The sequence below is a fragment of the Chelonoidis abingdonii genome, chromosome 1, assembly GCF_003597395.2.
Source record: "Chelonoidis abingdonii isolate Lonesome George chromosome 1, CheloAbing_2.0, whole genome shotgun sequence".
In the NCBI taxonomy this organism is placed as follows: Eukaryota; Metazoa; Chordata; order Testudines; family Testudinidae; genus Chelonoidis; species Chelonoidis abingdonii.
The window spans coordinates 95,888,309-95,911,308 of NC_133769.1; the positions used below are offsets into that span (position 1 = coordinate 95,888,309).

General features: G+C 47.8%; 1 protein-coding gene across 1 annotated transcript; it reads left to right on the forward strand.

The window, feature by feature from the left end:
* Positions 1-1,505: 1,505 nt before the first annotated feature.
* On the forward strand, positions 1,506-23,000 carry LOC116828623 (cytochrome P450 2D15-like). Its single transcript, XM_032786994.2, has 9 exons — positions 1,506-1,793; positions 10,262-10,433; positions 13,281-13,433; positions 14,187-14,347; positions 14,476-14,649; positions 17,322-17,463; positions 18,986-19,173; positions 20,237-20,378; positions 22,822-23,000. Exons 1-9 carry the CDS (start codon positions 1,581-1,583, stop codon positions 22,998-23,000), a joined length of 1,524 nt encoding a protein of 507 aa, XP_032642885.1. The 5' UTR covers positions 1,506-1,580.

The window sequence follows — 23,000 nt, forward strand, 5'->3', positions numbered from 1 at the left end:
GGAGATTGAATTGTTCTCTGACTGGTTTTTTAATGTTATAATTCTTGACGTCTGATTTGTGTCCATTTATTCTTTTATGTAGAGACTGTCCAGTTTGGCCAATGTGCATGTACACAAAGTAAAACTATTTCCCCATGTTTATTTCCCCCACACATACCATTCCTCACACTTTCTTGTCAGCTGCTGCGAATGGACAATTTTGATTACCACTGCAAAAAGATTTTTTCTCTCCTGCTGGTAATAGCTCACCTTAACTGATCACTCTCATTAGAGTGAGTATGGTAACACCCATTGTTTCATGTTCTCTGTGTGTGTGTGTATATATATATCTCTATATATCTCTATATCTTCCTACTGTATTTTCCACTGCATGCATCTGATGAAGTGGGCTGTAGCCCACGAAAGCTTATGCTCAAATAAATTTGTTTGTCTCTAAGGTACCACAAATACTCCTGTTCTTTTTACACAAGGAATGTAGATCGCTTGGGGATAGCTTCCCAGGCAGCATGATTTCACATCTTATTCTACCACTTTAGGAAGCTATCACCCATGCAAACTACATTTCTGCATAGGCATTATTTACCATCAGTGCTACATTTATGGTTTACGCTCTTGCTTGAAAACATGGAGAAAAATATGCTCACTGTTCCTATTCTTTATATATATTCTTGGTGTCACATATGTAAGCCTCCAAATTGCTGTACACAGAGAGCAGGAAGGTGTCAGGGATACAAGCAAGCTGGGGCAGAAAGAGACATGTATAGACATGAGATTTGGTAAGCAGACATGAGATTTTAATCCCAATAACATCAGAGAACATTAGTTCAAAGGTAGGATATCAAAGAATCAGATGCCACAATGCACATTACACCAAACCTCACATGCCACCTGTTAGTGAATTATTATACATCATCATTGTTATACATTATATAGGGGGATTCCTGTCAAACTCTGTGCACCTCTGCCAGTTGGCATCAGGAGGTGCCTTTCTCCCTCATGTTACATCAGGAGTTCTCAAACTGGAGGGTCACAAAGTGGTTATATGGGGGTGGTCATGAGCTGTCAGTCTGCACCCCAAACCCCGCTTTGCATGCAGCATTTATAATGATGTTAAATATATTTTAAAAATTTTAATTAAATATTTTAATTAAATAAATACTTAATTAAATACATATTTTTAATTTGTAAGAGTGGGGGGTCACACTCAGAGGTTTGCTATGTGAAAGAGGTCACCAGTACAAAAGTTTGAGAACCACTGCATTACATACCACAGATGCTGGAAACGGAGCTATGCCCTTTCTCTTTTGCAGGGGCTGGGCCACCCTTTATTACCACTCCCCTGAGAGTTTGTATTATCTAGGCAGAGGAGGGGCTACAGAGAAATTCTGGCCAAGCAGCTCCAAGCTGTGATATTATCAAGAGCGGGACACGTGTTTGAGAAATAGAGAGCGAGAGAGAGAAAGGGAACAGGTGGAGGAAACTAGGAAGACAGAAACAGCAAAGAGTGAGAGAACAGGGGCAGGAAAAAGAGGCAGGGGTGAGAGTTAAAAATACAGAGGGGGTCAAAGGGGAGAACGATCATGAAGCTGCTCCTGTGGCTCTGGTCCCAGCTTCGATCCTGCGGGAACAACCTCCCAGCACTGGGCATAGCCCTCACAGTCTTCGCTCTGCTATTTGATTTCCTGAAGCGCAGGAAGAGCTGGAGTCGTTACCCACCAGGGCCGACCTCTCTGCCTTTCATTGGGACCATGTTGCAGATCGATTTCCACAACCCGCACCTCTCCTTTACCCAGGTCAGTGCCAGAGGGGCTGGAGAGCACAGTTAAGGTGGCCAGATAGCAAGTGTGAAAAATCGGGACAGGGTGGGAGGTAATTGGTGTCTATATAAGACTAAACCCTGGATATATTCAGGACTGTCCCTATAAAATCAGGACATCTGGTCACCCTGAGCACAGTGTGCTGGGGAACTGAGCTGGTGTGGGCTGGTGGTTCGTTAATCCAGCTGGTGTGGGCTCGAGGGGCTATTTTACATGCAGGGGCTTTTCCAACACAGTAACCGTCAGTCCTCCTAGGGATGGAGGGGCTTTAAGGCTCTATGATTACAGTAGCGCCTCAAAGATAGGAACATCAGAGTGGTGGACTTACCGGTCAACCGGACACCGTCTGGAACTGGAAGTCCTCATTCAATCAGGCAGGAAGCAGCGCAGACCAAAAAACAAAAAAACCCTTCAAACACCATGCTGCCCGGGGCTCAGGGCTTCAGCCGAGGGGGTTGATGCTGCAGCCGCAGAGTGGGGGAATTAGGGCCGAGGAGACTTGGGGTTTCTGACCCTCGGGAGCACCGGGACTCAGAGCTTTAGGTGCAGGAGGGATGGGGCTCCTAGCATCAGCCATGGGTAGGGCGGTGCGGCTCAGGGCTTTAGCTAGAGGGGAGCAGCGGTTTCAGCGCTCCCAGCTGTAGCTCCCACTGTAGCTAAAGTCCCAAGTCCTGGCGCTGCCTGCTGAAGCTGGGAATGGAGCCGTGGGGACAGGGCTGGCTCCAGGGGTTTTGCTGCCTCAAGCAGCCAAAAAAAACCCAACAAAAAACGGTTGCAACCTGAGGCAATTCAGCCAGCGAGAGGTCCTTCTCTTCAAGCGGGAGTGAGGGACCCTCTGCCGAATTGCCGCCGAATAGCTGGACGTGCCCCCCCCCCCAAGTGGCTGCCTCAAGCACCTGCTTGCTAAGCTGTGCCTGGAGCCAGCGATGCGTGGGGAGCCCAGACACCCCTCGCGGGCCATGGCACATGTGAGGAGCAGAGATGCGGGGCTGAAGCCCCTCCCCCTATCTAAAGCCCTGAGCACTGGTGCTCCTGCTGGGCAGAAGCCCTGAACGCTCCGCCCGCCCTGGGCCCCGACTCCAAAGTCAGAAGCTTCCAACTCTCCCCATCGCTGCCCTGATTCCCCCTACCCCTGCCCACCCTGCAGCTGCAGCCCCAACCCCCCACCCCCACTGATGTCCCTAACCTCCTCTTCAGAGTTACAGAGGCTGCGAGGTTCTCCTCTATCTGTTGTGGCTCTAGACAACATTCCACTCCCAAGTCCAGTAGATAGCGCTGGAGGAAAGTGACACACACACACACTCTCTCTCTTTCTCTCTCTCTTCCCTGTAATTTCAGCTGGAGACATTGTAATGTGCTGGGCTGTTACACAATATTAGCACTATTAAACAGCTGCTGTGTTCCATCTCAGAGATGGCTGCACTTCAGCGGTGGGTGAACTGGTCCCTTTATGGACCATCTATATCCTCTGGGATGAAAAGGGCTAGTGAAAGATTTATTCTATATGAAATGCATTTGTCTCTGCTCAGATCCATTAATTCAAAAGTTTCTCTGGTTTGGGGATGTGGATGCATGGATGACAACCTTCCTTGTAGAAATGATTAAGAGTCTCAGCAAAAGTGAACAAAACCATAACCTCCAGGATATGCTTTTATGTAATCTCCAGGAAACTTTAGGATGTGTTTGCTGGCTGTGTCTGCCCTAACAAGAGCACATACAACCTCTGCAGGGTTAGTTTCAAGTGAATGCTTTTTCCTGTCTGGGAAAATATTGATGTAGCAGTGATGGGTTAAATTACAGAACCCCACTCTTGGGAGCTGCCACCTGATGTGCCAAGACTACCTCTGCTCCTGCTTTCCTGCCTGTCAGCTTAGGACTTCAGTGCCCTGCCTGGTTTGAGCCAGACTCGCTAGCCTGCTGCAAACCCAGACCCTGGTCTGAATCACATCCCCTAGCAGCTGTAGGCTTACCTGAAAGCAACTAACAGAAGTGTTCTTATCTTTAACACTCAGATGCCCAACTCTCAATGGGGTCTAAACCCAAATAAATCTGTTTTACCCTATATAAAGCTTATACCGGGTAAACTTATAAATTGTCCGCCCTCTGTAACACTGATAGAGATGCACAGCTGTCCCCCGCCCCCAGTATTAATACATACTCTGGGTTAATTAATAAGTAAAAAGTGATTTTTATTAAATACAGAAAGTAGGATTTAAGTGGTTCCAAGTAGTAACAGACAGAACAAAGTAAGTCACCAAGCAAAATAAAATGAAACACGCAAATCTATGTCTAATCAAACTGAATACAGATAATCTCACCCTCAGAGATGCTTCAGTAAATTTTTTCCTCAGACTAGACACCTTCCAGGCCTGGGCACAATTCTTTCCCCTGGTATAGCTCTTGTTCCAGCTCAGCTGGTAGCTAGGGGATTCTTCATGATGGCTCCTCACTTTGTTTTGTTCCACCCATTTATATATCTTTTGCATAGGGTGGGAATCCTTCGTCCCTCTGGGTCCTCGTCCCCCCACCCCCCATGAAAAAGCACTAGATTAAAGATGGATTCCAGTTCCGGTGACATGATCACATGTCACTGTAAGACCCCAAGCCTTCATTCCTCCCAGCCTGACTCACGGGAAGGCTTGCCTGCAAACAGAGCCATCCACAGTCAATTGTCCTAGTTGATGGGAGCCATCAAGATTCCAAACCAACATTAATGAATGGCCCACACTTTGCATAATTACAATAAGACCTCAGAGTTATATTTCATATTTCTAGTTTCAGATACACGAGTGGTACATTTATACAAATAGGATGACCACACTCAGTAGATTATAAGCTTTGTAATGATACAAGAGACCTCTTGCATGAAGCATATTCCAGTTACATTATATTCACTTATTAGCATATTTTCATAAAATCATACAGAGTGCAACGTCACTGTAGCTTGTGGCAACTAAATCATATCATATTTTGTGATTGTAGTTGCCAAACTCCAGAGGCCCCTTTTCTAGGCTGGTACCTTTCAACATTCCTATCAAGAGAAACTGGGTCTGGTTCTTGTTTTCACCATGCAGTAGAAAGAGCTTTTGAGTTTCCAGATCAAATCGGATGATGACAATGCTACAACACTTTTGACCTGTAGCTGCTTTTAAATCCATATTTTTAGTAACAACATATTATTCCCTTTTCTGCCCCTATTTCCATTTCACACCATTTCATTTTGCTTTTTTGCATTTCTCACAGAACGGAAACAAAAACAGCTCCTTTTACTTACAGAATCATGGAAATCAAAGATAGAAACGGCCTATTCTTATCCATCCCTCTAACTTCTAGTGGTATGCCCCTGAGGGCTTTATCCAGTTTTAATGACCAGCAATGAGGTTTTCATCACATGCCCTAGGAAACTATTCCCCAGTCTGATAGACCTCTCGCTGAGGATTTGTTTCTTGATGTCCAGAGTAAATTTTCCTTTATTTAGACTCATTCCATTACTCCTTCACCCAAACCTAAACAATTTCCCTCCATCCGTTGCATTTGAACCTTTCAAAGACTTGCAGATAGCAATCAGTCTCCCACCTTAGCTATTCGACCACTCTATATATTTAGATCATTTTATCTTTCCTCATGAATCAGCCCATCCAACTCCCTAATCTCTTTTGTGGCTTTTCTCTGAATTCTCTCCTTTTTAATCAGTATCTTTCTGGTAATGAGGTGAATGCCCAGAATGCTAGGTACTGTTACAGATACAGATTTGCATGGGCGGCAGATATAATAGTCCAGGAAAGGCAAAAACCTTCCATAGCGTAGCCATCACTGATCCTACCGCAGGACACCTGGGATGTGGTGGCCTCACCTCTTCCCCTCCCTGCTGGGAATGGGCTTCCGTGGGAAGTTTTTGCTAATTTATTATGTGCCATGTAGGTTCCCGGGTGGCTGAGGAGGCGGTATCTGCTACTCAGCATTCTGGGTCCCTTGGACTCCCCAGAGACGTTACTGATGAACCCAGGAAACAGAGTAGCAGATACTGCCCTTCTCAGCCGCCCGGGAACCTGCATGGCACATATAAAAGCTCAGTGTTCTCTGCCTGGCTGCTCTTCTCCAGCACTCTCCACCCCCTGTCTGGAGGTACCCACTGCCACTCACCTGTTCCTCCTCTCATTGCTGCTTGGCTCCCACCCTGCTCAGCACCCCCCCGCCACCGCTCGCTGGTCCCTCTCCCACTGCTTGACCCACACACGACGAGGGGCAGCAGGGGGGCCGAGCGGGAGGAGAGGGGAGATGCACGCAGTGAGCAGGGAGGGGGACAAGCAGAGGAAGGTGGGGTAGGAGGGACCAGTGAGCAGCAGTGGGGAGGCCGAGTGGGAATGGGGAAGGAGAGGAGGGTTGCACTTGGTGAGCAGGGAGGGGGCTGAGTGGTGGGGGAGGAGGGATGATGGTGGGGAGGGCAGAGCAGGAAAAGGAGGAGGAGGGAGCAGTGGCATGGGAGCCGAGTAGGGGAGGTGGCGGAGCTGGAGTGGAGCAGGGCTGGAGTGTGGATGGGACCGTGAACGGAAAAGGTGGGATGGAGAGCTAGCCTCTGGTCCGTCTAATATTTCTGTCTGGCCCACCAGGCTCTTTGGCTGCCCCCTCAAGAACTCCAGGCCACAAAAACTCCCACAGCGCAGCAGGGTGCTCAGGCGGGCCACCTGCCTGCCGTGGCCCCACATCGCTCCTGGAAACAGCCAGTTGCTGCTGGCATGTCTCTGTGCACCACTGGCAGGGATGGGGGGAAGGCAACTCTGCGCACTATCCCCACTGCCAGCATCATCCTCACAGCTCCCATTGGCTGAAAACCAGCCAATGGGAGTTGCAGGGGCAGTGTTTGCAGGCACAGGTAGCACACGGAGACCCGCTGCCCTCTCTACTCAAGAGGTGCACAGAGATGTGCCAGCAGCAGCCGGCTGCAGCTGCTTCCAGGAGCAGCATGGGGCCATGGCACGCAGGCAGCCTGCCTGAGCCCTTCTGCACAGCCTGCTGGGAGTCACCTGTTGTAGGCACCTCTCGGCCAGAGCCTGTCCCTCGCACCCCCCCTCCCACACTCCAACCCCCTGCCTCAGGTCAGAACCCCCTCCTGGACCAAAACTCCCTCCCAGGGCCCAAATCCCTCACCCTCTCCTACACCCCAACACTCTGCACCAGCCCAGAGCTCCCTCCTCACCCAAACTCCCTCCCAGACCCTGCACTCCAATTCTTCTTCCCAGCCCAGAGCCCCCTCCTGTGCCAAACTCCCTCCTAGAGCCCACACCCCTCACCCTCTCCTGCACTCCAACACTGTACCAGCCTGGAGCTCCCTCCTGCCCTCAAACTCCATCCCAGACCTCACACCCCCTCCTGCAACCCAATCCCCTACCCCAGCCTGGAGCCCCCTCTTGCACAAAACACCCCACACTCTCTCCTGCACCCCTACACTCTGTACCAGCCCAGAGCTCCCTCCTGCACCCAAACCTCACACCCCCTCCTGCACCTCAATTCCCATCCCGGAGCCCCCCTTGCACCAAACTCCGTCCCAGACCCCACACTGACTCCATTAATTTAGTAGAAGTTTGTGGCCTGTGACGACTTACCAAAATTCCTGGAGTGGCCCCCTTGCGAAAATGATTGCCCACCCCTGACTTAGAGGAAAGTTACTGTAGAAAAGCAGGAACACACTACATTGTTTTTTGTGTTTTTCACGTACACATAAAACAACTACTTGTGTTTTTTTTGTCCCTAAATTCTTGGCCCAGAAGGGCATTTTCTCCCACGTGTGTACAATCCTCAAGAAATCCCACAAATAATAGGAGAAAAAAAGGTTAAATTGGGGGTTTAAACTATTTGATAATTGCTTTAAACTGTTCTGCTATGCACTCTGCAATGCCTGTCTGTCACCAGAGTACAGTGGCTCTAGTCCTCCCTTACATCAGGCACATTTTGTGCTCGTGGAGTCAGAAGCAACGTGTAGGAGGGGCATGGGGGTAGGGTGACCAGATGTCCCAATTTTATAGGACGAGTCCTGATTTTGGGGTCTTTTTCTTATATAGGCTCCTATTACCCCCAACCCCGTCCCGATTTTTCACATTTGCTGTCTGGTCACCCTAATGGGGGGTTAAGTGCCCCCCCAGATTGGCCTGCCGGAGGCAGGGAGGAAGAGGGGCTCTGTCCTCTCCTACATCTCTCCCCCGGCATGTTCAGCTGCTTTCTCTGGCAGCTGGGCAGGAAGCAGGACAGAGCCACTGCTGCCTCAGAGAGCCTCCTAGCCTGTCCCGTGTCTCTACCTTTCCTCTTCCCTCCACCCCACCCTTTCCATAGCTCCTCCTCTCCCTCCTCCTCCTCTTCCCCCAAGGCCCTGCCCTCCCCTTAGTTCCTCCCCCTCCTCCTTCTCTTCCCCAGAGGTTTGGCCCTCTGGCCAGGCTGGAAGCCAGAACCTGGCGGTAGTAAGAGTCACCCAGGGAGCCCGTGTTCGGGGCTGGGGTGCCCAAGAGGAGCCCCCAGCCTGTCCCCTCAGTCCCCTGGCCATGCCCCCCAGGGCAGATGGAGGGTCCAGGAGTCCCTACAGTGGTCCAGGCTCGCTGGGTGGTGGCCTGGCTCTGGCTTCCAGCCTGGCCAGGAGTCAGGGCATCGGGGAGAAGAGGAGGAGCTGGGGTGGGGCCACTGAGAAGAGGCTGGTGCTGCAGGCAGAGGCTGCGCTTTGTGGTGGGAGCAGATGATTTCTGCCTGTGCCACTCTGTGCCTGCCTGGGGCTTGCAGTTGGATGGGAGGGGTGGGGGAATGCAGCTCTCTGCCTCCAAAATTATGGCCATGTTAAAAAGTAGGCAGGCCTGGCCCTCCCAATTGTAAAACTAGGGGGCCATGGCTCCCTCTCCCTCCCCCTCTCCCTCCCCTTCACCCCTTTGTTCGGCACCTGTGCTCTTGGATCACTATAACAGTCTTACCATGGAGTCACAGACAGTCCCCTTAGACTCTCCAGTCTAACTTGCCACCCAGACAAACTGGACTTAGTGATAAATGGTCACCAAAAATCACACCACATTCAGGTTGCTGCCAGTCCCAAGAGACCAGTCACTTACCCCAGATCAGTTGGTAGCCTAGATCTTACAGCAAAGACAACACCTATAGCCAATTCTGTAATAAATGATCTGAAGGTTTGTTAACTAAGAAAAAGAAATTAGAGTTATTTGCAGGTTCAAGCAAGCAAACGTATACACACAAATGAGTTATCATCTAAATCCTAAGAGTGACCGAGTTGCAGTGATCTGTCTATTTAAAGAGTCTTTCAGGGCGGATCCAGCAGGCAGCCCTGGGGAACTCTCACCCTGTCACTGTTCTGACAGCCAAACAGATGGAAAATTTTCCTGTGCCTTTGTTTTATTTCCTTCATTCAGCTTCCAGGTCCAAGGACAAGCTTCCTTGCACATGGCATTTCCAAGGTGGGATAGGCCCATTAACCAATCCTTTGTCTGCAATATTTCTTGATGACCCAGCTGCTTTTGATAGTCCTTCTGGATGGGGTGGGAAAGAATTCCTGTGCCTGTGTTCACAAGTTCAGAGCAGACATTTGCAAAGTTATAAAGCAAAACTTACATATTTTCTTATGGTGCGGAACACAGACATTGCAAGTGAGATTAAGGCCTGCAGCAATTTACAAGCATTTCATAGCCTAAGCATTAAATATATTCTTGTAAGACTAATACCTAGTTCGAGCAAACTAACATACAGGTAAACTAGTCGGTCTCCAACAATGAGTTTGTTAGTTCTTAGCTAGTGCCTGTAGTCTGGGCAAGAGCTGGCACCTCATTTGCCAGCATCACAGGAAAAGCCATCCCCACCCACCTCCAATCCCTTAGGTCAGTAATTTTTATTTTGTATGTATCTGTAGCCAGCACTACTAGACCCTCTGTGATAATATCAGATTTCATAAACTAAGCAAGGTTGGGCCCGGTCAGTACTTGAATGGGATATCTCCTATGCAAAGCCATGTGTTGCAGGATTTAGTGCAGAAAGCTCTCTGTGTCAGTGGTTAAACCAGTGCCACACCATGGTTTTAAGGAACAATGTATACTTAAGTCCATTATCCTTGAAGACTCCAAGAGAGGTTTTGACCCCGTGACACTTTCACAAGATCCCTGGCCAGATTTCAACTTGGTTAGTTACATTATGCTGACATAAACTCTTCCTGCACCGTCAGCTGACAATGGAGGTATTCTTCTCTCCCTTTGTAAGTGGCAGTGTAGTACTGTTGTGAGTTGTTCCACTCCAGAAGTGGCTGCACATCCATGATGAGCTAACAAGCCCAAAAGAGTGCTCTGAGATCCTTCTAAGTTAGAGGGAGTACAGAAATGCAAAATGATTTTTTCAGGCTTGCTTTCCAGCAAAACTAAGTGTCATCTGGCTTCCAACAATGTATTTTTCCTTTTTTTTCTTGGCAGCTGAGTAAAAAATATGGAAATGTCTTTAGCCTTCAGAACTGCTGGAGAAATCTGATAGTAGTGAATGGATTCAAAGCCGTAAAGGAAGCATTGGTCCAGAAATCAGAGGACTTTGCTGACCGACCGTACTTTCCTATATATGAGCACTTGGGTTTTGGAGAGAACTCGGAAGGCAAGTACCTTGGAAACTGACATAGTTCTCTGGCAGTGTTGCAGGGGGACTGGCTTTATGATCTGAGCTCCTGGAGAGATTGAAGGGGACTTAGGGAGTGAACTGCCTCCCTTTCTTGTCCATCTCCTGATGTCGCTTTTGCTGGAGTCTTCCTCTGACACTACCTCTCATGAGGAGGAAGTCAGGTTAGATCAAAATGGGGACTCTCCTTCCCAACTGCAGACGTGGACATTCTGAAATGTTCAGTAGAATGCACATGCTAATCGATACCAATTGGCTGTCATTGTCAGAACTGGCAGATTCCTATCCCTCACCATACGTATGTACCTTCCTTGGCTTGTAAAAAAAATAACCTCCTTCCGAGGAACCTCCAGGACGCAAGAGTGAAAGTGGGGAGGGTAGAAAGAAATGCAACCTAAAAGGGAGGCTTGTTGGGTTGGAGTCATCTTTGGTTATCCCAAAGCACTTTTATAACAAAGGTTAGAGCAGGGAAAATATCTGTAGAGTCACATCTTCTCAACCTCGCCCTGGCCCATACTCTGGCCAATGTAGGGATGCTCCCTGTAGGTGGCGGTGATGACCCATGCCTTCCGCCTCCTGACGTGCCCGGACCCAACAATGAGGAGCATCACACAGGAGTCCGTACAGGGTGTGGTCAGGAAACACATCGCCAGGGCCCCCTCCGAGAGGGATGTTGCCACTTACCTCAGCGGCTCCCTGGAGGCTGAGTTTGGGAGAGAGGGAGGAGACCTATCCTCTCTCTGGTCCCACGCCTGCAACACCTCAAGATGCCTGGGTAAGAGGATCGGCTTCTGCTGGAAGTGGTGCGAGGAATGGAGGGAGCTGGGAATATTGGTGCCACGCATAAAGACCCCGGACCACACCATCGTCACCCCGACCCCCAGAGCCGGGCTAGAAAGATCCCTGAAAGATACCATCCGCTACCACTATGCCAAGAACCTCAAGCGGAAGCTGGACCAGGGCAAGGTGTTCGAGGTGTCCAGCAAGTGGGACACCAGTAACCACATCCTCCCCGGGGGCAGATTCACCAGGTTCGCCGACTGGCAGTTCATCCACAGGGCCCAACTCAACTGTGTTCCCCTCAACGGAGCCATCCATCATGGCAGCCGGGACAAGAGCTGCAGGAAGTGCAGCTACGTGAACGAGACCCTGCCGCATGTCCTGTGTGGATGCAAGCAGCACTCTGGAGCCTGGCAGCACTGCCACAACGCCATCCAGAACCGACTAGTGAAAGCCATCCCACCGTCCCTGGGGAAGATCACCATCGACTCCGCCATCCCCGGAACAGACAGCCGACTGCGACTCAACATCATCATGATGGAAGCAGGGCCGGCTCTAGCAATTTCATTGCCCCAAGCATGGCGGCACGCCACGTGGGGCGCTCTGCCACTCGCCGGACCTGCAGCTCCAGTGGACCTCCCGCAGGCGTTCCTGCGGAGGGTCCGATGGTCCCACGGCTCCGGGGGAGCTACCGCAGCATGTCTGTGGGAGGTACACTGGAGTCGCAGGACCAGCGGACCCTCCGCAGGAACGCCTGTGGCAGGTCTACCGAAGCTGCGGGACCGGCTGACCCTCCGCAGGCACGCCTGCGGCAGCTCCACCAGAGCTGCCTGCCGCTCTCCCAGCAACTGGCAGAGCGTCCCCCCGTGGCGTGCAGCCCCAAGCACACGCTTGGCGCGCTGTGGCCTGGAGCCGGCCTTGGACGGAAGCAGAAAAGAAGAAGGTCCTCCTGGTAGACGTCATGGTGCCTTTCGAAAACTGGTCCCCTGCTTTCCACGAGGCCCGAGCATGGAAGGAATCGCAATATGCCTCACTGGCCGAGACCCTGAGAGCCCAGGGCTATGAAGTCCAGGTATACGCCCTGATCGTGGGAGCCCTGGGCTCATGGGACCCACGCAACAAGCCGGTTCTGAGAGCATGTGGGTTCGGTCGACGCTACGCCCGGCTCATGAGACAACTCATGGAGTCCTACACCATCAGGTGGTCCAGAGACATTTATACTGAACACATCACCGGACACTGCCAATACCACACTGAGTAATTGAGACAGATGACCAGGGAAATAACCCACTTCCTTCCCTGAGGGACCAAGGGACGCTCCCCACCCATGTACCTATCTGCTCCACTGATACTGACTTGGATTCCTTATTCATTCCATGGGTGGCGAATCCGAGCCCACTTATTCACTGACACTTTAAAACTCTTGCATCCCAATCTGGGTCTATGACGGTTATGCAATATGTATGTATCTTTTTGTCCTTGCACACGGTATCTGTAACCCCCCATAACCCAAGCCTGACCCCAGATGTACAGTACCTTCCCTCTCAACCTGTGTATACTTCATTTCAAATATTTACTTTAATAAAATTTTTAAATCTGTTTTCCAGTGCTTTGTCCAATCCAATTTTAAATGGCTTGTGATGGGACATCCGTTAATTCCTTTGAGAGACTACTGATTAGTTTAACAGATCTCATCACTGGGAAATGTTTTCTCACACCCGCCTGAAGCTCACTCCCTCAAAGTATAGCATGGCTTAGCTGTATTGACTACATCAAGTTATACCAGCTGCAGATCTGACCCTGAATTTCATCCCATTACTCCTAGCTATATCTTGGACCTCCCTGAATAATCCTTCTCCTTCTGCACTATGAAGGATGCAAAAATAGCTCCCATTAGTTGCCAGTTGGTGAAGCTATACTTAGTTCCTTTTATTCTTCCTCACAAACCAGTCCCCCCAGGTCAGCCCTATTTTGTGGCTGTCCAGTGAATTTTGCATGGTGTGCTCTCAGAGGTTATTATGTCTCTTGTTTATTAATATTTTCCAGGGGTGGTGTTTGCAAGATATAGTCGTACCTGGAAGGAGCAAAGGAGATTTGCACTCTCCACCTTGAGGAACTTTGGGATGGGAAAGAAATCCCTGGAGCAGCGTGTGACCAAGGAAGCTGGATTTCTATGCTCTGCGATCTGTTCTGAAAAAGGTTTGTAGCATCAAGGGAGATGAGGCGGGGGATTAGTGTAACTTCCATACATAAGGAAATGAAAGGATAAAATGACTGATTATGAAAGAAAGAGTAATAACACAGTATCTCACATTTCTACATAATGCCTTATAGCCAGAAGGATACTAAAGTGCTTTGGAGATCAGACATATAATGATCATTCATCCAGCACTATCCTGAAGCCACCTCTGCAGTTGAACCTGACATGTTTTAACATGACAGTTTGTGATGGGAAGTAAAAACAAACAAAACCCAACATTTCCAATCAAATGTGCAAGGGGAATTTTAGGTTGGAAGAATGTAATTTGGTGAAGGCATCAACATGTAACACATTTCCAAAACATGTCATGAAGTCTTTAAGAACATCACTTTTATGCCTCAACTTAAAAACATTTGTAGCAGCATAGCGACATTTGTCTTTACACAGGAAGCACCGGTTCAGTACTGAGGCAAAGAGATGAGTACCACTGACTGAATAAGGAGCACAAACCTGAAATTCTTCAGTTTTCCAAGCTGCTCTTTCTTCCAAGTATTGACCAGGCCCAACCCTGTTAGGATGTGGGACATCTTTAACTTCCCCAGGTTACATGAGCATGGACTTTAAACTGGTTTGTTCCATAAGCAATCTTGAAATGTTAGAGGTTCTTGTTCAGTATGTTCCATGCAGCGAGGGGCAGGCTACAATGATGTTGTGCCTCCTAATGTCTTTGGTTGGTCCTGTATGTTTTTCAGGTTGTCCTTTTGATCCACATTTTCTTATAAACAACGCAGTTAGCAATGTGATCTGCTCCCTCATCTATGGCGAGCGCTTTGACTATGACAATAAGAAATTTCAGAGGTTACTGCATTTGTTTGAACAGGCCTTGAATGAAGAAACTGGATTCCTGTCCCAGGTAACTCAGCACGTATGATTTGGTCAGTAAGAAGCTGCCATTTGATTGATCAATAAGACTGTAGTTTAGTGATTCTTTTCTGGGTGCCGTAGGGCGGGGTTTTTCTCTCTCTCACTGTGTTATCTTAGCTCCTTATCGTAGTACCTTTGCTGCTGCGCATCCCTGGAGTGCCACAAAGCATCTTCAGATCCCAAAAGAAGGTCCTGGACTTCATAGATGAGCTTCTAAAGGAGCACAAGACAACCTGGAATCTTACCCAAAAGAGAGACTTCATTGATGCTTTTCTACAGGAGATAGAGAAGGTAGGAGGAGAACGGCAGGTGTAGATCTCTTTGGCTCTATGAAGATATTAGTGATGGGAACACTCCCTGTTAAGTATCAGAGGGGTAGCCGTGTTAGTCTGAATATGTAAAAGCAGCAAAGAATCCTGTGGCACCTTATAGACTAACAGACGTTTTGGAGCATGAGCTTTCGTGGGTGAATATGACATGCATCTGATGAAGTGGGTGTTCACCCACGAAAGCTCATGCTCCAAAACGTCTGTTAGTCTATAAGGTGCCACAGGATTCTTTGCTACTCCCTGTTAGCTTCCCTTGTCCCTTGTTGTAAAGTTTACAAGTAAAATCCTATTGCTAATAGAACTGCTACGAACAGCTCACTGTTCTATTTCTTCTGGTTTTCCCTTATCTAGTGAGTCTAATGAGTTCATGCTCAGAAATCAGCTGAAGAATAGGCTGATAGTTGGAACTTTGTACTGAGGCAGTGCCCCACTCTAGTGGGTGCTGTGCCTGGCACCTTAGCACTCTTGGCCGTGGAACAGCCCTGACATAAGCCGACCATGTACCGTTTAGAGACACTTCTTTTTAATAGATTTGGCAAAGGTCATAGTGAAGACTTCCTTCATCCTTCATCCTTCCAAGTCACAGCTTCGTACAAAGGCAGGCTGCTGGGAATTCCTGGTTGGAAAAATGTTCCAGAACAAAAACCTGATTTGTTTTTATATCTTTCTAGAACAGCTGGTTGCAAAACTGAAACAGTGAAACATGGAAACGTGTCACTTTTGACAAAATTTCATTTAGAAAAAATCATAATGAAACATTTTGATAGGCTGAAACATTCTGTTTTGAGGTTGTCAGAACAGCACATTTCAATTTTTCATTTAGAAATTACTTCATTTAATATTTTATGTTATGGTTTGTTTTATTTTTATATCTATTATATATTTTAAAAATTTGGATTAACTTGAAACCCTTTTTGAAAAACTTTCATTTTGTGGGAAATTTCTAAATTTCAACTTCTTGTTCTGATTTGTAAACAAAGCAAATTACATTTTCATTGGCTCTTAAAGGCTTATTAGTTATTGCCCATGTTAAGTCTATGTCTAAATTTACAGAATTGCTCTGAGAAAACCAAGACAAGAAACTCTTAGAAAACAGACACACAAAATCCACAGCATTACAAAAGATAGCCAGACTACTTCCTGGTGTGATCCTGTCATATCTCAGATCCTAAGTAAGGTGGCCCTGAAGAGTACTTGGTGGGGAGACCTGTCTTGTAGAAAATGAGATTGTTGGTTCAGTAGGTAGCACTGAGGTCATGATCTCCTAGAAGATACCAAGGCAGGAATAGGGACTGCAAATTATTATTCACTGGTACATATATGAACTTCTGGAATCCTGATGTTAATTTGTTGGCTGGCATGTTGGCTGCACCCTGCTCACTACTACCTGGAATTTCTGACCTACTCAAGTGTGAGTGATCACACTAACCTTTTGTGGTTGCAGAGGCACAAAACTCTAAGACTGACTGGAGACCCTCCTTTAACTCTGGTGGTAAGAGACTGTGGGCAGAGTTTCCAGCATGTATGCTGAGTGTACTGAGCACCATCAGCCTCTGTGAGTCTGTTATGCCTGGGTACTCCTCTTCCACCACTGTAAATTCTTTCGGGTGCCTTTGACAGTGGTACTGGAACTGGGGGTGCTACCGCACCCCTTGACTTGAATCAGTAATAACAAACACCAGATATAGGTTTTCCATCATCAGCACCCCCACTATAAAAATTATTCCAGCACCCCTGGACTTTGGTGGGTCAGAAAATGCAGCTGAAATGTCCACCAGTGTCTCACGGAAACTCTGCCCCATTCCTAACACAGGCGGGACAGCGCAAGCAAGAAAAGTTCTTGAATAGGGGCCTCTTCCATGTTGCTCGGTAGGCAGTTTTGACAGGCTGGTCAAACTTCCTGTAATGTGCAGGGTGGGCAGTAAAGCTTTCCCACAGTCAAGGCTAGAGCGGCCACATTCTGGGAAGGTGCTAGGGAGTCTGGGATATGGTTGGCTTAACTCAGGTCTGCCTGCTACAATGTGGATGCCAGAACCTCAGGTTAATGCCTGGGCTAGAAAATTCTTAATGTAGGGTTGACACTCCACATAGACTTCTGCAGGGGTAGTAAATTTTTTGTCAAGGTTCAGATTTCTTGGTCAAGGTATAGGCAAGGTCCAGACTCCAGAGAAAATAGTTTTTAAAAAATGACAATAATGATAATGATAGGTAAATAAAAAGATTTCAGAATCTGTTCAAAAGCATCTAGCAGACCAGATTTGGCCTGCCATCCACCTACTGACTACCTCAGTGTAGATGCTCAAGCTCTGGGTTCTCTAACACAGGGTCAGCTGAGCCAAGTGCCACTAATCCTGGGCTTATATCGCAGTGTAGACATACCCTGTGTTTTTGGAGCAGAAGGTCCTGAGCTTTTTCCTGATGAAGTCCATGATGCGTGGGACAAATTATTAGTTTGAAATGTATGTGACCAAGGAGTCTTTACGGTGTGTGTTGTCATATGCACGTGTTTTGCTGCACTCTGCAAATGATTCAACCTTTCAGTCTGAGAATATGAATTACCACTATCTACCTGTCTGCTCTTCTCTCCCTAGCAAAAATCTAAGGTCAAATCACACTCTCTTTTGTTCCCTTCAGGCCAAAGAGCATGCAGGGAGCAGTTTCAATGACAACAACCTTTGTATGGTAACATTTGACTTGTTTAGTGCTGGCACTGAGACCACCTCCACCACCCTGCGCTGGGCATTGCTGTACATGCTTCTCCATCCTGACATCCAGTGTAAGCAAGAGGACTGGTGGAGATGTGACTGGTTCTCCCAACCCTGCATCTTCCACTGAAAACTTCTTAGCATCTGCTGTCACTTTTGTGTTCTAGGCATATGACGCTGCCGTAGCAGCAGTCACAGCAGTGATTGGGGAAATAATTCCACTGGAAAACTCTCTGAGGGGGAGAGCAAAGACCTGTGGCAAGGGAGAAGGGAGAGAGTAAGCCCCGTTAAATATTTCAGTGTCAGAGGGAGCACTCACCACTTTTCTTCATGACAAGTGCACTTTGAGAACCTCGTAGCTACTTGTTAACTCTTCCTTCTATTAGGGTCTCCATAGGGATAAATACTAACCTGCTTAAATATGCTAACGCTGGAGGAACAAGTACATAGGCACCGACTCCATGGGTGGTTGGAGCACCCACAGGGAAAAACAAAATATGGGTGCTCAGCTCCACTGGCAGCCCCGCTGATCAGCTCTTCCCCAGTGCCCCCTGCCCACCACAGATCAGCTTTTTAGTGGTGTGCAGGGGGCACCGGGGAAGAGCTGATCAGCGGGGCTGCCAGTGGGCACTGGGGGGGCAGGAGGGTGGAGCAAAGGCAGGGTGCACTTGGGTGGAGGAGTGGAGCGGGGCCAGGAAGAGGCAGGGCAGGCGTGGGGCCTTGAAGGAAGGGGTGGAGTGGGGGTGGGGATTGGAGCAGAGTGGGGGGTCAAGCACCCTAGAGAAAATTTGCCTATGCACAAGTGGGTGAAATACAGTATGGGTAAGGTGGGATGTCTCTAACAATAAGCTTATTAGCCCATAGCACAGAGGATGACTATGTAAGTTGGGCTGAGTAGATGAATGTGCTCTCCTTCAGCTCCTAATTCTGCATTCCTCTCTTTCCCACTGTCTACAGAGCTCACTTTGGCCTTTGCCCTCAACGAAGGCCAATACTCTCCTATAAATATCTCTGGTTAAACTCTGCCACCCTAGCACTCTTGCTTCCAGAGGCTTTCACCAATTTCCCTGCTCAACAAACACACAAGACTTGATTGCGAGGTCAGGAATTAGCTGTTGGGAAGCAGAGCAGTGCATGTCTTGGGTATCAAAGAGGCTTTCTGGTTGTGTGGAGGTGAGAGAAATCAGAAGTAGGTCCACGCCCTCTCCCCACTGCTGGATATCCTTCCTGACCCCTGAACAAGTGTCCCAGACGCCAGACATCTCCCAGACACTTACAGCACCCAATTCCTAGAGATGGCTCACTTGTAAACTGCTCAATAGTTGATAGGAAGCTGGTTAACAAACTCACAGATTATAAACCCACATTATTAATAATTATTATTACACGTCTATATTATAATAGCTCCCACAGGCTCCAATCAAGATTGGTTCCTTGTTGTTCTCAGCATTGTACAAATAAAGATAAACAGACAGTCCCTGCCCCAGAGAGTTTACAGCCTAAGGTTAAATCCATAGGCTTCCCACTTGTACGGTGTTGATGTACATCATTAAATATATTACATCCTCCTCAATGTCAAGGGTTTTTTTCCAGGTAAAGTCCATGAGGAAATTGACAAGGTGATTGGCAGGGACAGGTCACCCCAGATGGAGGACCTAGTGAACATGCCTTATACCAATGCTGTGATCCATGAAATTCAACGTTATGGGGATATCGCTCCTGTTGGAGTGCCTCACATGACATACCGGGACACCGAGCTCCAAGGCTTCTTCATTCCAAAGGTATCTGTGGCCAGCAGGGGATGTAGACATCTTCTCCCCTTGCAGACTTATGTCCTGAAGCTGCAGACATTCCATATGTGAATCTCCCCAAGGTTCTGTGCACACGGGGGTGGAGCACCAGGCTCTGAATCACACAACCATTGGCAAGTTATCAAATGTGCAGTTTTGAAAGGGCTTGGGCCTCAGAGAGAACCTTGTTTATGTGGTTAGCTCCATCTTCATCAAGTATTTGAATATCTGAAAAAACAATAAATTGAGCTAAAACACAATTAAGGACTGCAATCATTACAAAGGAGACTGTAATTTTGTCTTGGGCACCTTATAACATTCAGTACATCTGCTTGAAGGTGGAGAAAGGTAATGCTGATTAACTGTGTGGAATTTGGAATGGGATATAGAAACTACCTGCTAGGTCACCAGTTCAAATCCAGAACAGTAGCAACTAAAACTCTATTATCTGAAGGCTGTTTAGAGGCCACTGTGCATCTCAGTCCAGTTCCAAATGGACAAGAGACAATGAGGGCAATTATTGCCTTCCCTGATGACAGTCACACTGGGAGACCAAAGTCATACAATACTCAATTCCACTTTCGCCCTTAGAGGAAGCTCCTCTAGCTCAGGTTAAAGGCAGATGAGAAGGGAAAGATCTCGCTTTTTCTGTGAAGACAATGAGAATTGTAGTTTGGAGTCGTCAATCAGCATACTCTTACCAGAGCTAAAATTAACTTGAGAAAATATTTGAAGCAATTGGAGAGTAGAAGTAATTTTCATCACATGAACTTCATTAGACATGAAAACACCACTGGCATACTCTTACGCTATGTCTACACTATGCACCTTTTAGTGACACTTGTGTTCTTTGTCAGCAGGAGAGAGCACTCCCACCAACAAAAAAATTCCACCCTCAGCGAGAGGTAGTAGCTTTGTTGGCAGGAGAGATGGGTTCTGTGCCCTCTTCTGAAGCATCCTACAATGGCCATACTTGAGCTGGGAAATTGAATGCAGAGGGACTGGACTGTTCTGATGTGACAATTCTTATGTACCCCGTTTCTTTCTGGATCAGGGGATGACAGTCATCTTTAACTTGTCCTCGGTGCTGAAGGATGAAATGGTTTGGGAGAAGCCGCACCAGTTCTACCCGGAGCACTTCCTGGATGCAGATGGGCAGTTTGTGAAGCGAGAGGCCTTCCTGCCTTTCTCAGCAGGTAAATCCAAGGGGAGGAGCAACTGGGAGAGGCTGTCCCTCTGAAACTGAGGCACAGTGTCTCATGAGAAATGACTCACTACTGTTATGGGAAAGTGAGTCTTCTCTAAAGGAAAGTGTCCCTCTCATCATGAGAGCAGCTTTCTTATGTGGAAGATCAGTGCAATCTGCTGAGCTGGGCCTATTCTACAGTGCCCTGGTGGTACCAGTATACGCAACCTCTGCATAATAACTCCCTCTCTCTATTTCTCCAGCGCAGAAACTCTGGCCTTGAAATTCTGTATTTAAGGTCAGGCCTTGAGAGCCTGAGCAGCTTGCCCCAGGGCCTGTGTAAACCACTCGGCCAAAGGGAAGCAGTCCTGTATTCTATACTCTGCAGTAAGCTGGGCAACCATCACCTTAATTAATTCATTGCTCATCTTCTACCATTGTAGTTATTTAAATAGAAAATAAACTTGTTACAAATCAGTTCAGGTTGCTTATGTAAGAAACCCACCTACCTAATCCCACAAGAGCACGGAACTGCCAATTAAGGAGGACCTCCATCCCTTAAGCCTATACACCCATCCGTCACATTAGGCTCTGTTCTTCATAAGCATGCTGTATCTCCCCAGATAAATTACTTCATACTTCAGTACATCTGCTTGAAGGTGGAGGCCCAGGAATTGGTTTAGAAGCAATGTGCACACACACAGGTGAAGTGTGTATTATAGGGTAAAGGATGAGGTTATAGTTAAGGATTTCTGTTAAAGCATGATCAAAACTGTATACCACATGCTTCTTTATCTGTTGCAAGGCACCCTGATGAAAGGAAGCCTTTGTTACTGGAGGCTCTGAGACCACTGCAATGGGGTACATGGATCTGTAGGGGATAAAGGGGAGATGGATGTTTCCAGTCTCCTGTATGCTCCCAACTCACGAGAGAGATGGGAAGAGGGAAATACTGATTCTCTGATACACACCAAAGGAGGCCAGCTGCGGCTGCTGGAGGGGCTGTAGGATCTTTCCTAACCCCTCTGGTCACCACATCAACAGCAGAGGGATGCCTGAACTGGTGGGGCACTGCCTCTGCCAGGCATGTACCAGTGCAGCCCAGGAGTTCTAGCAGTGGGAAACACGAGGGCTTAGACAGAAGGGTCAATGAACTGAGCAGTTATAGCTTTGCCACAGAACCTTTCCCGGTGACCAGATCACCTCCAAAAATTGACAAACACTTAGCAGGTTAGTGCTTTTTAGGTTTGTTTCAATGCAGCCAACCGTTTCAGTTACTTCTTGCTTTTGTCTCTACCTCTCTCTGTTCTTGTCTGTTCTCAGTTTTTGTGTGTTTTCTCACACACTTGCAACTCCCTCCCTCCCCCCCGCCCAATCTGGTCACAATACCAAGTGGAACTCCGTGCCCACCTAATGCTAGTTTCTGGAAAGATTCTATTAGGCCTTGTTTTAGGTGTGGGTTACAACTATCTTAAGTGAAGGGTGTGTTCATACAGCAGTTTGAATGAGGTTTTGAGTCAACCCATAGCAAGGTTTCACCCAGCTCATAACATGGTCTGACCCATAACTCATTCACTTCGGTTATCAACTCATAGACTTCACAGTTTGATTTTACTGTCTTCAAAGAGAACAGTCCAAAGAAGATGATGAGGGTATTGTCATTAAGGTTCCTGATGACCAAGAGAAGGATTTTGCAGTGGCTACGGAGTAGATATGGCACCAGTGATGTCTTTCAGGCTGACGGCGAGGTGACCTTGTTTATACAAGTACTGCAAAGGCTTGCTGCAGTGGTTTAGCTTGACATGGGTCATTGGTGAAGATGCACCACTTGTATTTGCCTCGAATCCAGGAAACCAATGTCCGCAGATTGTACTTGAACCAGAATCTCCTGCCTGGTAGCATGGGCATGTTGTTCCACCTCAGATTTCTCTATCTAAAGGCATTTATTTGCCCATTTCGATTCTGGAAGGCAAGAATTCTACACAGACCATATGGGACAGATCTTCAAGCGGTGTAAATTACCACAGATCCTTTTACATCAATGGAGTTAGGCCAATTTAACTAGCTGAGGATTTATCCCTGTGTATTACAGTGTCTGACTCTTTTGAATCAGGCTAATGAGGCAGTAATTTCCCTCTCCAAATCAACTGACAGAGTTCTTGGTTTTATGATTTCCACTGAAGCTTCTGGTGCTGGCCACAATCAGACACAGGGAATTGGATTAAACGGAACATTGATTGGTCTGGAGAAGTATTTCCTAGTTGTTTCTGTTCCACAGGGTCCGAAAATAGGGAGACTCACCATCTGCTGCATATGGAGGCAGATTCTGTGCTCACTCCAACCTGTGGGTGTGCAGTAAGGGTCTTACTCCTTCAGTGACTAGTTATTTACATGTGGTGTTGTATCCTCCTCCTCTCTGCCTTCTGCCTCTTTTCTCACTCCCACACTTGCAGGTCGTCGTGCTTGCCTGGGGGAACAACTGGCCAGGATGGAGCTCTTCCTCTTCTTCACCAGCCTCCTGCAGCATTTCACCTTCCATCTCCCTGAGGGCCAGGCCAGGCCTCGAGAGGTTGGACACTTTGCTGTGACACTCGCCCCACACCCCTACCAGATCCAGGCTGTCCCAAGATAA